At 34.1% G+C, this 15,604-nt stretch overlaps 2 protein-coding genes across 3 annotated transcripts in view; one reads left to right on the forward strand and one right to left on the reverse strand.

Moving 5' to 3' along the window:
* Positions 1 to 370, forward strand: part of LOC144433184 (uncharacterized) — a 66,466-nt gene extending 66,096 nt beyond the window's left edge. Inside the window, exon 9 of the mRNA XM_078121492.1 lies at positions 1 to 370. This exon is cut by the window's left edge and continues 886 nt beyond it. Within this exon, the coding sequence (XP_077977618.1) occupies positions 1 to 370 (370 nt within the window).
* A 4,695-nt stretch (positions 371 to 5,065) lies between these two features.
* On the reverse strand, positions 5,066 to 15,358 carry LOC144432554 (cilia- and flagella-associated protein 298-like). Of its 2 annotated transcripts, XM_078120793.1 has the most exons (9): positions 15,217 to 15,358; positions 14,057 to 14,203; positions 13,284 to 13,451; positions 11,766 to 11,833; positions 10,646 to 10,804; positions 9,354 to 9,485; positions 8,337 to 8,432; positions 7,120 to 7,271; positions 5,066 to 6,695 (listed from the first exon to the last, which is right to left on the reverse strand). In XM_078120793.1, the coding sequence occupies exons 1-8, from the start codon at positions 15,314 to 15,316 to the stop codon at positions 7,161 to 7,163; spliced, it is 981 nt and encodes a 326-aa protein (XP_077976919.1). In that variant the 5' UTR covers positions 15,317 to 15,358; the 3' UTR covers positions 5,066 to 6,695; positions 7,120 to 7,160. The 2 variants fall into 2 exon arrangements, with proteins under 2 accessions (XP_077976919.1, XP_077976917.1); XM_078120791.1 differs by having other exon boundaries at positions 5,066 to 7,271.
* Between the last annotated feature and the right edge of the window lie 246 nt (positions 15,359 to 15,604).

The following is a 15,604-nucleotide window of genomic DNA, read 5'->3' on the forward strand; positions in this document are numbered from 1 at the left end:
AAGCGCTGGAGGACTTGGATTGAACGGTTTTCCAACTGAAAGGAACACGGGTAGATTTCAAATGAATAGTCTTCCAAGTGAAAGGAGCAATGCTAGATATGATATGAACGTTGGTGTAACTGAAACGAACAATAATGAATTTGAAATGAATGTCGGCGGAATAGACAGGACAGATGAATTGGGAAATGTACACAGTGATAGGATGCAGAGCATTGATGAATTAATAGCGGAATTAACAGACTGTGGTGGGTCTTGGAGTGGAGGAGAACAGAGAGAAAGTCAACAATCCAAATCAACAAATAGTTCAAAACCAAGACCATTCTATGTACCGTCAACCTACCCACCATTACAGTTCTCAACAGAAATATAAAAAAAATATGTATAGTAAAAATTTCTCAGTTTGGATTAAGCTTAAAATTACAACACAGCTATCTGACATCGCTATAGAAAAAGTTGGTCCAGAACAAATGAATAATCCTGTCTAATCCTTGTGGTTCCAGAGATAAGATAAAGACTGTCGGAGAACCTGGGATTGAATTATGGGCCTTTAAAGGCCAAGTGCAGAAAGGCCCAATCCCAGGTTCTCCAGGTTCTCTCTGGTGAGAAATACAGTTGTCTAGCAGATCTATAGCAAAAGTTGGTCAATAACTAAAGAAAAATTCTCTGTCATCCTTAGGGCTCCATTGATAAAGATAACACTAGTGAGAGAACCCAGGATTGAATCATGGGCCTTTATAATTTGGTTAGTCTATTGTAAAATGGATAGATTTCATATTTTTCATATGCTGCATTTTACTTGAAATTGATGTTTTTGTTTATTTTGTACACATTATTGACTTGTACGTAGTTCTGTCGTACGTCTTCCAATTGAAACAATTACGGGTATTTTAATATGTAGAAATGATTCAGTGATTAAAATTAGAAAAACTGCCTAAGAATAACTTAAACCAAACACAAAAATAATGTCACAGGTATTACTGTATATAACGTGTAATGAAAGGTGTTTTGCCATCAATTTTTATATAAAGCTCTTTATAACGGACTTGTTGAAGTGTTCATAGTAAAGAAGGATGCATTGCCTATAGGCATCTCATCAACTTTATGGAAACTTCCTTATAACGGACTTGAGGTGTTCATAATAATGAAGTATGTATTGTTGAGGTATCTCAGCAATGCTGGAAACCTCTTTATAACAGACTTATTGAGGTGTTCACAGTAATGAAGCTTGCTTTGTCTATAGGCATCTCATCAACTTGATGGAACTTCCTTATAAATAATATAACGGACTTGAGAATGATGTTCATAGTAATGAAATGTGCATTGTCGAGGTGTCTCAGCAGCTCTTGAAACCTCTTTATAATGGACTTGTTGAGGTGAAGCATGCATTGTCTGTAGACATCTCATCAACTTTATGGCAACTTCTGAGATGTTTATAGTAAAGATTAAAGAAGCATGCATTGTGAATGTGGAAAAGTGCAAGTGTTTGTAATTACAGAGTCACTAAAAGTGCTTGAATAATGAAATAAACATTACACTTTGGTGAGGTCGTTGAGTGCACTGTTTGTTATGGTAATGTGGAAGGTTGACACCATAGGAAGGTTCTCAGAGTCTGGTATTTAGCCTCTAGTACACTTTAATGTTGTCCATCTCTATGTTAATCAAACATTTCATATTACTACATTGATCAGTTTTGGTGATTTTTGTAACCACATTTTGTGTTCTTTAAACTATAATGAAAGCAGTGTAATCAAAATGAAGACTCATTTAGGGTTAAGGTTATCAATTTTCAAGTAACATTTCCCTCTTGAAAAAGAACTTATGAAGTCATTTTCATTGTGTCTGAGCATCATTAAGTAAAGAAGTAAGATCAATGTTGGGAATATTTTATAGAAGAAGGAATAAACTGCCAAATAGGAACTACCTCGATACATTTCAAATTCAATAGAAAAATAGTCTATTCTGTTTATGTTTGGCGCCCTCATAGGTCAATGTTTAGATGTGCTTTTGTTTTTTATCTATAGTATTGCCAAACTGTTTAGATGTGCTTTTGTTTTTTTATCTATCTATAGTATTGCCAAACTTGTTGATATATGATAAAGAAGGAAAAATGTTGACAGCTGTGAAAGTTATTTATTTACGATAATGCTTACAGCTTTTACTTCACTTTACAAACTGACTTTTAGCAGATTTGAATTATAGAAAATTAAAACACTTTTTTTTTGTTCGATTTTTTTTGTTATCCAGTTTTGAAATGTACACATGAATGTAAAGTTAAATATTTTAAAAAGTACAATATTTTATACAACTTTCAGAAGATGGAAAAGAAGATGGAAAAAATTCACTCAACGATTCTAATAATTGGGGCAATCTGCTTGATGCATGTTTTTACATATAATGACCACATATCTATATCAGTGGTCTCTAAAAATAGACAGTCTATAAGATATATTGGGATTGTAGTGAAATATACACAAATTTCTACACTTAGGTCTGCAGAGTGATGGCAGTAAAAAAGGTCGTCAAGAATGCTAGAATTTAAAAAGCTTTTAAGAATAATGATTTCTCGAGGATTATTTTTTCAGAAATAAATTATACAGTAATATATATGATATGTCGATGGTGTGTATGGTAATTGATGGGCTACACAGATTTCAGATGATAAGAGCGCCCCCAACGACTAAAATTTAGTCAAGAAATAGAATTTTAGTACCTAGGTACATCATACAGATAACAGTTTATAAGATACAAAATTTGTGCCACACTAGCAGCTACCACTGGTTTAGAATTCTGATAGAGCTGAAGAACACAACGTTTCTTCTTACAGTCAACCATCTCTCCTACTCTACACATGTTTTACGCTAGACATGTGTGAGAATAAGTTGACCTTCATGTCCTATTTTGACCTTCTAGCATGAAGTGAAACACTGTTACATGTATTGAGATTACTAGTCGAGTCCTATACCTAGCAATGTTTTGTACGATCACTTTCCTCTCCATGTATAGTCAAATAGACAGATTTTACCGAAAACGTAGCTGAACTGCCTTGCTGGGGAAAGGCTGAATAGTGCATGTCAGTAGTAATCTGTCACACACTGACAGGCAGTTGTGATTGGTTACTTCATTTATACAGTTGCTCATTAATCTTCAATTAGTGCGACCATGTTTGATTAAATCACATGGGGGACCCGATGACATCATCACGTGTATATCAACTCTCCAATACCATTAAACTATCGCTGTCGGGGGGTAAAAACGGAATGTTGTGCTCGAGTAACTAGTTTGACTATATACGGTGGAGATGATCATAGTGATCATAATGCATACAGGAAACTAGATTACGAGATTAGTATATTATCATTATACACAAGGCAGGAAATTTATCACAAATATCCCAAAGATCAGAAGTAAAGATAGTTTTAGCTTTGCACAATAGATACAGGTCATTTTTTGTGACACTGATGTTTTCATTGATTCATCTGTATAATATATTAAATTTAGACTCAAACACATCCAAAATAAATCAAAAATGATAATACATCAACATTTATAGAAATGGTAAATTAGTTTCAAATTTATCACAAAGTATAAAAAACGTCTGACGCTGCCATCACATATTAAAACCAAGAGACTATTTTTTCACTTTTCCAAAAAATTTTATTGTCAAAATATTGTCAAAGTATTTATTATAATATAAATATTAACCACAAAACCATAATGTATACACACATGCATAGAGGGCTTAACAAATAATGGGGGTGGGGATGGGGGTGTGGGTTGTGGGGTGCAATTTTTCTCACAGCAACTCTAGTTTTTACAAATGCAAATCTTTGTATTTTTGTATCTATTATTAATTTTAATCTTTTGATGGCTAATGACTTGTCAAAAGTGAAAAAATATCTCAGGAACAAATAATAATAATAATAATTATTATTATTATGCTAGTGAAATTGATTTGTATTCCTTACTAATGTAGCTTGGTGTTTTGTTTTTGTTTTTGTTTTGTTTTGGAGTTATTTCTAGAAAACGGCAATACTTCTTTTTGTAAACTGATTAATTAGGTAGGAATTGTTGCAAAGAATTTTTATGTTCATTTCATTTCTTTTTTTTTGGGTTGAAATGTGATGATGAAATTCACTACTTTATTAATTATGTATATAACCTTTGGAGAAACTGACAGCAGATATTATTTTCAGTTCAAGGTCAAAACACTATGTTAACCATTAAAATGTTAGATGTAAAATGAGATTTATTTGGTTGAAATAATTTGGTGTCAATTTCACGAGTTTTGTCATGGAATAATCTATAATTTCTCTCTGACGATTACCTCCTGTAAGTCTAAGAAAAATTGTTGTCCAGGAAAGTGTACATCTGATGCTGAGATGACAACATTGTCAAGAGTTACTAGTACTACTGGTTTCTCAGTCTTCCTGGTTTCAGAGCATATCATATAAAGGGCCTAAACTTAGAAGCCTGGCATGTTTGACAAAGTTTTGTATTTACCTCTGTAATACAAACGGTACTAATCACTTTACATGTGTAGATATAAATTATGTAAAATACAAACTCGTGGAATTGCACTACAATATTACAATAAATCAAACCCTCCTCACACTCAGATTTCCATCCAATGGCAGTCTCCCATGCAATGTTCTTTTTTTTTAGCATTAATTATTTAATTTGCGATTTGCTTGCTGTATAATGTCATTGACCATCCTAATGTACAAGGGTGGGGCAGGGGTTAGAATACAGGAATGATGTTAGAATACAGGGGTTGGGGTTAGAATAACGGGGTGGAGGGCATTTTGAATTCTGCCACCTGCTTCAACTGTTTTGCTTAATACTATGGGCAAAGGTAATCAAACTACGACCTTGACTTGATAAGGTGAAAGGTTAAAGGTTAAAAGCTATGGTTACAAACTCTGATTCCTCTTTGTTTGTTGCTACTTTTTAAATAATTTATACATTGCATGGTCTACACACACACACACACACACACACACACACACACACACACACACACACACACACACACACACACACACACACACACATACGATACGTGGTCTGTGCTTGATGAATTATATATATTTTTTAGATTATTAACCATATTTATGCCATAAGTAAAAGAAGTGGAATGTATCTTTTACACACAAAGTGAAATTTTTTCAGAAAATAAAACAAAATCATATTTTTATGCAAGATATACTTGTCAGTGCTGGTTTAAATCATTACTTGTAAGGAAGCTGGATTTCTATTGGTTTAATTCCATATGTTTACAAGGATGATTTTGATTGGTTCTTATATGAACACATGGCAATAAAAAATCAGGAGCTGAATTGATTTATTTATGCTTCATTTTGAAAATCTATAAAAAATATGACATATTTAAGAGTTCCTTCTCTGACTGTAACTACTATGTGCACAAAGTGATCATTGTGATCAGACCTCTGATTGTGATTAAAGGTTAGTAATATTTCCACCATAAAAACCAGTCATCTTTAGCTAATCATACCAAAAGGCAAATGATAACGACAATGGCTACCCAATAGAAAATTTTCATAAAGAGCGCCCTCTATCAGTCTACTAGAGCAACAGCAAACTATTTTGTAAAGAGCGCCCTCTATCATAATTATACTGAAAATAACTGATGCACATATATATGTACCCAAAAACTTCCAAATGAAATGCCTACCTTCATTATTGCAATGAGTCAACAAAATACATCATCTCATGGCATTATTTCTTTGATGAATGCAAGAAAAGTTGCATATTTTATTTAAGTAAAAGTTTCAGAGTAATTTACAGCAAATATGACATAGCATCTTTTTTTGGACTGAATATGATTTACATTGTTAATAATTCTGTGGCAAAATGCTGACAGAGGGCATAGTTTATCGGAAATCTCCTGATTTTATCAACAGAGAAGAACAATGCAGACAGAAATCACTTCAAAATGTACAAAACATCCACTTTCTATCATATCACCATTCATGGGAAATATTCTAGATAGTAAATGGGTCAAATACAAATACACAAAAAAAAGTTTAAATAACTTACAATTCTTTTGTTTTCAACATCAAGAATACTGTTGGTACTTTTTACATTACTAATTCAAGTTGTGTTTTGAGTCAACAGTAAATTCAAAATTAAAATTTTCTGACAAAATCAGGCCAAATTTTTCAAATTTTAGTTTCAGGAAACGAATTTTATATTCATATAAAAGTTACATTGTGAGTTGGATTGATGTTTTAGAAAAGTTTTCTTGATATAACCTCAAACACCAATTAGGAAATTTTCTGTATTTCTATTTCTGTTTAATTTTTCTCGACATTACACATTTATATATATATTTTAGGCAGAAATTTTCAAATTAATGTGCCTGCCATGTATTGGAAGAGTAGAATAAATCATTAATTCAATTGTGTATAATTTGTTCAGAAATCCATGTAATTACTAATATTTTTCAAAATTGATTTTTTAACAATTGTCGATATTCTGCATATCTCGGAAATTAGGACAAATATTGCTATCTAAATGGCAAAAATATTCTGGATAGCTATCCCATTAACTTCCTCTTCCAGTTAGGACACCTGCTTTCTGAATAGGTTTGCGATCCCTGCAGCATTCCTAAACCTCCTGAACAGACAATAAAGTTTCCCTGCATTTGTTTTATCAGTTCCCACAGAAACATAACACTGAAAAAATCCCCATGCAGTACAAAATTAGTTATAGGACAGTCATCTCAAGTTCATAGGTCACTTCATGATGGGATAGGTGTACTTAAAGTTCAAAGGTCATTGCTTGATAGTAAAGTCAACATGCTGAAAATACTATGGAAATCAAGCTATCCACAAACCAACTAGGCACAAACTAAAACTATTATTGTTGAATATGGTAGGTAGATTACACAAGTGGATGACACTGATAGCAGTGCCTTAGTTAGATGGATATCATCACCCTGCAATTGAGATAGTGTAAACACTGAATGAAGTTGAATGTGCTGTCACTTGAGGATAACTTGCTATCAGAGACACCACCCTACTGTGAGTGTAATTACAGTGAATGTTCATTGACAGTTTACATCAACATGTTGTGATAATAGTTTTAGTTTGTGTCTACCTTAGTTTGCCTATAGCCTGGTTTCCATAGTAACAAGTACTTTATCTGGGTCCCAGCTTAACATCACTAATGCCATGAAATTGTCTTTTTAGAGCGCTGTTGTCTGACCAGTCTGAATCGAGGTATGCGTCTTCTGAATCTTCTGTCAGTTTCTACAAAAATAACAAGAAAAAACAAAAATTGAAAACATCCTTGGCAGCATTATACCCATGCACAACTTTGTTTTCTGTTGTTCTTTTTTCACTGTATTCAAACAATACAGGGTGAACCTTTTCATGAATATTATTTCATGGTTGTTTATATACATTTTGAAAGACTTGACATTATAGCATGGTTTGATCTTTGTCCCTTGGAAGGGGAATGCCACTGCTTGAAATAAAAGGCATTTACATAAACTCTGTGTACTGGAGAGTCAGTTCATGATTTTCAACACTACCTATGTTATACACATGATAGCCAAAAAACACTGAGTGAAACTTGTTCCTCATTCATTGTACAGTTGAAGTCATTGTCATGGATATGCATTGTCTCCTGGGAATCAGCAGAAACCCATCATTTTATAACAGAAACATATAATTGTTCAAGATTGCTTTAGTTTAAGGTAGAATTTAACACTACTGCCTTTATTTCCTACGGTGGCATTCTCCATTAAAGGGGCACAAGCTGAGTTTAGACATTTTTGGGCTTAGTTTTTTGCTGCATATTTAAAAGGTACTCACATTATTGTATCCACTGAAGCACACTTAACCACCACTTGCAATTGACGGAAATCAAACCTGGTATTACAATATAACTTATAAACTATTCAATGATGTAATTTATGATACTATCAAAAAATGTTCATGAAATCCCTACTATACAATCAAGTGTTCTAACAATACCAGAAAAACAACTGTAATGTATTAGAAGGCATGTATAGACAATAACATTATATTAGAATAGTGTAATCAAGGTTTTATGTAAATATTTTCACTTTGAATAAAAAGTTTATAAACTCAGCTTGTGCCCCTTTAATGTGTATGTTAGTTTGTTGTCTATTCACAATCATTGACAGTCTGAAGTATTTCTCTATCTATCATTTCATATACCAATTAGACTGTAAGATTTGTCTTGTCGCTCCACCCTCCCTGGCTTCACCTCACCTCACCGATGTGTGAGGGCGCCCTATCACAGCATACCTTACAGACTACATCCCACTATGATGTCATCATTCTTACCTTCCATTCTTCCTGTTTTCTGTATGCGTGGGCCATCATTTGTTTACGTTCATCTTCACTGAATACAGGTTCCCTGGATGGAGCCCCTTGTCCTCTCTAAACCCATCAAAAGAAACATGTTACAACATTTTTTAATAAAAAACTATATACTGCCAGTTCACTTTAAAAGTCTCAAAGTTTGCCTTATCCTCTAAACCCAACAGCTGAAATACATGTCAGGTCATTTCACAATACAAAATAATAATTATCATACTGCCATTACAGAGAGACAGGGAAATAAAAGGCCCCCTAACTTCGTTGGGGTTATTGTCAAACCTGAATGCATACAGCGAAAAACACAGCGATTCCTCTATGAAAATCCATGACAACAATGAGCAGCTGGTGATTTTGGTAATAAATTTGGTATGTGTGGACTTGGGAATGTGTGTGTTGTAACAGAAAGTTGATATTTATACATGGTATATACAATTTTGGACAAAACATGATCAGACTGGGGGCTTGTTCATTACTCATACTGAAAAGCGGTTACTATTAATTCTCTTAATTATTCAAGATTAGAATGTTGAGGTGCTAATGGTAACCACACAGGTGACCAGCTCTGCCTTTAAAGTCCCACTCTGCCTTGCTCTCTCTGAACACAACTAATGGATAACATCTTGTATATTTCATATCAAAAACTACTAATTGTTACCAGTATATATATATATATATATATATATATATATATATATATATATATATATATATATATATTACCAGTATATATATATATATATATATATATATATATATATATATATATATATATATATATATATATATATATATATATATATATATATATATATATATATATATATATATATATATATATATATATATATATATATATATATATATATATATATATATATATATATATATATATATATATATATATATATATATATATATATACCTATACAATAATCATATTACATGGAAATCATATTACAGTTTGAAATCAATAATCGTTACCTTCTGTATTTTGGCAATAATTTTTGTTTTTTCATTTCTTCCGATGAAATCACTTAGTTTCTTTCCCCGTATCATTTCTTTGCCAGAAAACCAAAGTGAGGCTTCTGGTTCCTCCATCACTTCCTTGGATGCCTAACAATTGAATAGATAAAAAAAGAAAGAATAATTATCACACCCTGATACAAGCCAAGTTAAATGCATTAGAACAAAAAATATGGAATTTATACCCTGGTTGTTCTATGTCTCAACAATACACATCTACCTCATACATTCTGCAGTGCTCAATATATGCATTAAACCTTCAAAGTCATCACTATTTTTCCCTATCAAATATATTTCAAAGATCCACTACTAGTCCATTGTTGTCTAGATAGAGGCAATAGGTTGCAACAGGGAAAATTATGGGATGTATGCTGCAAATACTCTCTTTAAACGAAAGTGAAGAGTCTGGGTGAATCTACAAGTGAGCTCATAGTGCTGCAGTCTATGCAACATTATCATAGTTGATCCTGTCGTCAAATTGTTTGCTTTGGCTCTGCTGCTGCTTAGGCCTAAAAAAATGTGAGGTTCTGATTACGCTCAATTTTAGATTTTTTTTTTCATATGTGAGTGTCTAGCTCAGGTAGTTATGTTTTCCATTGTTTTCCATATGGTCTCTGTGTTATTGGTTTCTTCCCATCAGATGTACAGCCATTACAGATTGGAAGAAAAGTTTTATATTGTCAGTTTCTGTGTCTACTATTTCTCACGAGACTCGCAATTTTAATTATTTTTTTTCTCAACTATGTAAAAAAAAAAGTTTAGGGATGGTAGTGAAAAACTTGGTGGGGTTAGGTAACCGGAACCAAAGTATTTTTTTTAAAGGCCTTAGTGAAAGCCTCATTGAAAATATGTGTAACGTGTATCAATGATAGTTGTATTTGGACACAATGTTACAATGTAACACTCCCAGATGTGGTGGTTAATTTTGATGAAGACACTGTTTTCAATAACGTTTGAGAAATTGTGTTCATTGTCTGAAACAAAACCAACTGTTTCAAGTATTGAAAGTGTTGTGTGTCTTGTAACCTTGACTGATTATCAATTTAGTAAAACAATGACTGTTGCAATTACACTCAAACTATTACAGCAAAATCATGAACCCAGCCAGGTTCTCACTGAGTAGCATTTACAAAGAGAAAACATCAATAGTAGTTTCAATTATATATGAAGTTGTGTAAACTGCACTTTTGCACAAAAAACTATGATCTGAGTTGTAACTAACAGAACCACTATTGTATAAGATAACATACTTGTGTTCCTGTCAGATCTTCTTCGTTCTCAAACTCCATCCGTATTGGTTCATGAGGTGGCAGACCCATTGGATACACTATCATTGTAGCACCACGTAATTGATCTAGGGCATCTTTGACCATTGTCATCGTCATGACAACATTGGCAGTAGCTTGATCCTGACACAAATGAGACATACAAATCTAATTAATTAAGTTGTGAGTTAATATGAAAGTGATCTTGTTCATAACATTTGATCATTAGGTTAGTATCTATACTCAATTTATTTAGTGACTCCCCACCATGCATAGTGCAAAGTGACATCACATTTGAGATTACTTCTTTGGCTTAATATGTCTCCATTTTACCAAAACGAAGTGTCTAAAACTAACTTTCATCATTTCATAACAGAATGAGATTTGATTTCTGCAGTTAACAAATTTTTTTTCAGAGAAAAGAGTAATTTCTACATGACATTGGCAAAAATCTTAATTTAATGATGTAGTAATCTAGTCATTTAGCTTTCAATAAAGGAGCTATCTAAAATGTTAATTAAGTTTGCTTTTACAGAGACTATTCCTTAAAACTAAACAACAAATGTGATAATACTATACTGAGCTGCATTAGTGCCCTCACTCGGTTAAGTGCCCAGTTCTTTTGTTTTATATCTATTTTGATAAACAAAGGACGACTGGTATTCTTGCTGTCCATCTTGTCAAGATATACATGATAAGACATGATATACAGAAGTTTAATTCTGATACCACACCTAAAGTTACATTACCTACATGTAAAGTTTTCACTGTCCTGATAGTCAGCTTTTCAAAAACTGTTAATTCTCTGGTTTTAACAACTATATCATATCTATTATTCTATCATCACCACAATGGAATCCAGGAGTAGAGAACACACAAACAAACAGTTTGACAAAGTCATCAATGTGAACAGACTGAACAGGTAGTATTTAACCCTGGGTAATGTGATCAAAATTCAATACTCATACTAACACCACTCACTGATGGCAATGCCACCGATATATAAAAGTAAATTCTCTCGATATAAACATTTCAATACAAAGGACTCTAAAAATTATATCATTTTATAAACCTATCGAGAAAACTACAAATTATAACTTCTTACTTTTGAAATAATTTTCCTGGCTTCACTGATAGTTTTGTTGATGACTTCCGCCATATTTTCATTTGGTGCTATAAGGAAGCAAAAGGAGAAAAAGGTGTCATTATTTGTTATTGTTAGCCATGCTGGCACTTATACATCACAGTAGTCTAGTTCCTGATGACCGTATTCTAAATACACTAGCCGTTATCTTCAGACTATGTCTAGTTAATCTTGTTGCTTGAGCATATCTGTGCTCCCCCCCCCCCTCCCCTACGGTGTTCATATAAACATGATGACGTTGTTGTGTCCCCACGTGATTTTTAGTTTAAATAGACTGGAGGTGGAGTCCTGGTTGAACGTTTGCATATCATAGTTGAAACTGAATCAGCTGTACCAAATGAATATTAATGAGTGATGATGACAGCCTGTCAATTTGTGATGGATTACTACTGACATGTGCTGTTTGCGCTTCACTCACCATCGGGGGGGGGGGGGGGGGGGGGGGGGGGATTTCGGTCCACATTTAACGCCTTGAGCAATTGGTTTGACTAGACATAGTATGAAGATAACGCTAGTGTATAATCAGAATACAGTCGTCAGGAACTAGACGAGCATCACAGATAATAGAGAAAGTCAATACAAAATGTAATTTCTAAATTATATCTCTTTTACTAAACTGGACAAGCCGAGTTTATAAACTTTTGACTAAAGTGAAAATATTTCCCTACAACCTTGATTAAACTAGTCTAGTATACCTTTATTACAGTAACCTACATGTACACAGATGAGATGACTATCAATAGGCATTCTATGAGTGACACCTAGTCTAGTTCCTGACGTCCAATTATACACTACGTTATCTTCATATTAAGTCTAGTCAATCTCGTTACTCAAGGCGTCAAATGTGGACCAACCCCCCATGGTGGGCAACGCACAAATGGCACATGTCAGTAGTATTCCATCACAAATTGACAATCTGTCGTCATAGTTCATCATTAATATTCATTGTACAGCTATTTTGACTATCGCAGGAATTTGTTGACCTTTCTCATGTTTCTAGGACTGATATGATATGCAAATGTCCAACAGAATTCCACATGCTCCACCTCCAGCTGCTTAAACTAAAATCATATGGGGACACGACAACATCATCATGTTTATATGAACACTGTAGGGGGAGCACACAATTATGATTGACTAGACGATAGTATAAAGATAATGTAGTGTATAATCGGAATACGGTCGCCAGGAACAATACTAATTGTCTCCTGGCATTGTTACAATAGTTAACTGCACTGTAGGGATTTTCTTGATATTTATATAGGTATAAAGTATTACATCATTGGATCATTACATCATAATAGCAGGTTTGAGTTCAAGCAAAGTGATGCCACTGATGGTGAAGCATACTTTGCTTCAACAACTAGAATATAGTTTGTACCTTTTAAATATGCAGCAAACATTATGCCTCAAAACATCCAAACTCTTAAACCCCTTACAGTATCCAATACATCATACAAGAAATGGTCAAATTCTCACCTTGTCCGTTCCTTCTTCCTATTTTATCTTTATTAAACTCAGCACCACCACTTGGTTGACATCTTTCACCCCACTCATCAACTAATTTCAAATCTTCTACTTGTTCATCTGTTAGTCCCTGCATATTAGGTGGTAATGATACACCATGTTTGGCTAACTCTTCCATTTCTACCATTGACAAGGAAGAGAAACAGAAGCAGAAAAAGGTTAGATTGTAAGATATGTTGTATTGTTCTCCCCCCCCCCCACACACACGTACACACCTGTTAGTTTTCTATTTACACAAAATTACAATGAGGGTGCCCCAATATGATGAAGTCTACGACTGATTGAAATTTTGCATCACAATAAATCTAATTAAATGAACAGTCAAGTCCTTTGACTTGTTCCAGTAGTGATTTGTGATGGTTGATAAACTTTGTAAAAACACATGTTGGGTTTTCAGTATATTCGAATTTTGGTATGTATGCAAAACTGGATTCTCCTTTCTCTGTAGTCTGTATGACATGGTGTGTTATGAAGCCCTATCAGCCATCACTTCAGTTGCAAAGAGATGACCGATTAGTGCTGAACAATATCTGTAAGATCAGCTACCATCACCACCAGTTCATGCCAAGTGAAACACTGACGTTGACTCTTTAGAGTCATTCAAAGAATAGCCTAGAATCCAGGCAGATAGGGGATTTTAAATGTCAATTTCTCCACTCGGATTCCAGGCTATCCAAATAAAGGTCAAACTCAAGCGCTTGAACTTGACACTACATACAACTCACCATAGCATATCCTCTGTACTTTCAATCTACCATTGTAAATCTCTGCTACCTCTTTGATAACGTTTTCCATCTTTGATGTCACCGTGGTGTCATGTAAAAACTGACTCTCATCACCTCGTTTGATGTGTAATCTCACCATTGTGGCTTCTATTGGATTTAATGGCAGAGAAAAAGAGGTGTATCACACAGTGTGCAAAATACTGCACCTGTATCACTGTGCAAATCACTGTACATTTATGAGATACACCTAATACCTGTAAATCATTGTTTACTAAATTACTATTGTGCGACTCCGATTAATTGGGTTCAAGAAGCACCATCATTATATGAAATCTACTAAGAGAAATAAGCAAGAAGATCAAGTTCACAGTCTAACTAGTTGGTTGGTGTCTGGGAAGCAAGTGGTGTTTCTTCCTCCATGAGTGCATGTATGTGGCAATGCCAGAAGCCATACAACTTACAACTTTACAACGTGTGCGTTTCATTGATTCACAAAATAGATTTGTCGAGTTAAGTTTTACCTCACACCACTAAATAGATAGTCCTGCTTACAGACGGTGCACGAGTCTATATTGCTGACTTGACTCTAAGAGGGACAATTGTCAGAATCGAGTCCCGGATTACTCCGTATGTAAGTAGGACTATATACTATAAAATAGAGTGGTCTAAAGTTTTACTAGTCCTGCTTGCATACTGAGTAATCCGGGACTCGATTCTGACAATTGTCCCTCCTACCTCCTACTCGGTGTTTAGAGTCAAATCAGTAATATAGACTCGTGCACCGTCTGTAAGCAGGACTAAAGTTTTACATGTACGTACTGTATCATTGATAAACAATCTGAGCTGTATAGCTAACTTGAGTTGTTGCATTTGAAAATATTCTATCACAAAGCTATTTTCATGACGATGGTCAATCTTTTCGAGACTGTGCTCTGTAATTCTCAATTTTGATTAGCTAAGACATTAAATTCAATGATTGTTTGACAGTAAAATGACATGTGTATAAATGTGTGTCATGACTTAACATGTCAACAAACTCCGAACATTCTGTAAATTTTGTGTAAAATCGCCGTGTAGGCTTTCCTTTGACTCACGACTTACACTTTTTTGAGTTAACATATAAACTCATCTTCTGAATTCTTAGATTCACCTGTACTTACCTTGGTAAGTGTGTTTGTCTGCAGACGAAAGACTGAGAAACAGGTAAGTGATCGTCAGCTGCACTTCAATACCGGAAGTTTCTAGAAACGACGCGGTCATAGGTCACATTCACTAGGTCGTCATGCCAACGGAAAAATATAGGCGAAACAGACAGATTAAGGACAGGCTATTCAGTATAAAATAACCCCATGACTTAGCTTATACACTTGGACATTTCTGGCTCGTTTTGGATTAATTCGAAACCAAATTCTTCAACTTTTTTCTTATTTTAATTTCACTCCGGTGGCCGCATGAGGGCGCAGGTCAGATCAACCTCATACGAAGATAATTTTTATTCAATATAGGGAAGCGTAAAGTAGAGGACAGTAATTAGATTAAATTTATAGG

This window comes from Glandiceps talaboti, chromosome 3 (assembly GCF_964340395.1).
Source record: "Glandiceps talaboti chromosome 3, keGlaTala1.1, whole genome shotgun sequence".
NCBI classification, from domain to species: Eukaryota; Metazoa; Hemichordata; class Enteropneusta; family Spengelidae; genus Glandiceps; species Glandiceps talaboti.

Excerpts from the sequence above, each read along its gene's own strand:
- LOC144432554 (XM_078120793.1), bottom strand. The coding sequence starts at position 15,316 with ATGACCGCGTCGTTTCTAGAAACTTCCGGTATTGAAGTGCAGCTGACG. Across the intron at positions 11,834-13,283 it reads AGGAAGAAGGAACGGACAAG|CACCAAATGAAAATATGGCG; the intron begins GTGAGAATTTGA and ends GCTTCCTTATAG. Across the intron at positions 7,272-8,336 it reads GAAAACAGGAAGAATGGAAG|AAACTGACAGAAGATTCAGA; the intron begins GTAAGAATGATG and ends TTATTTTTGTAG.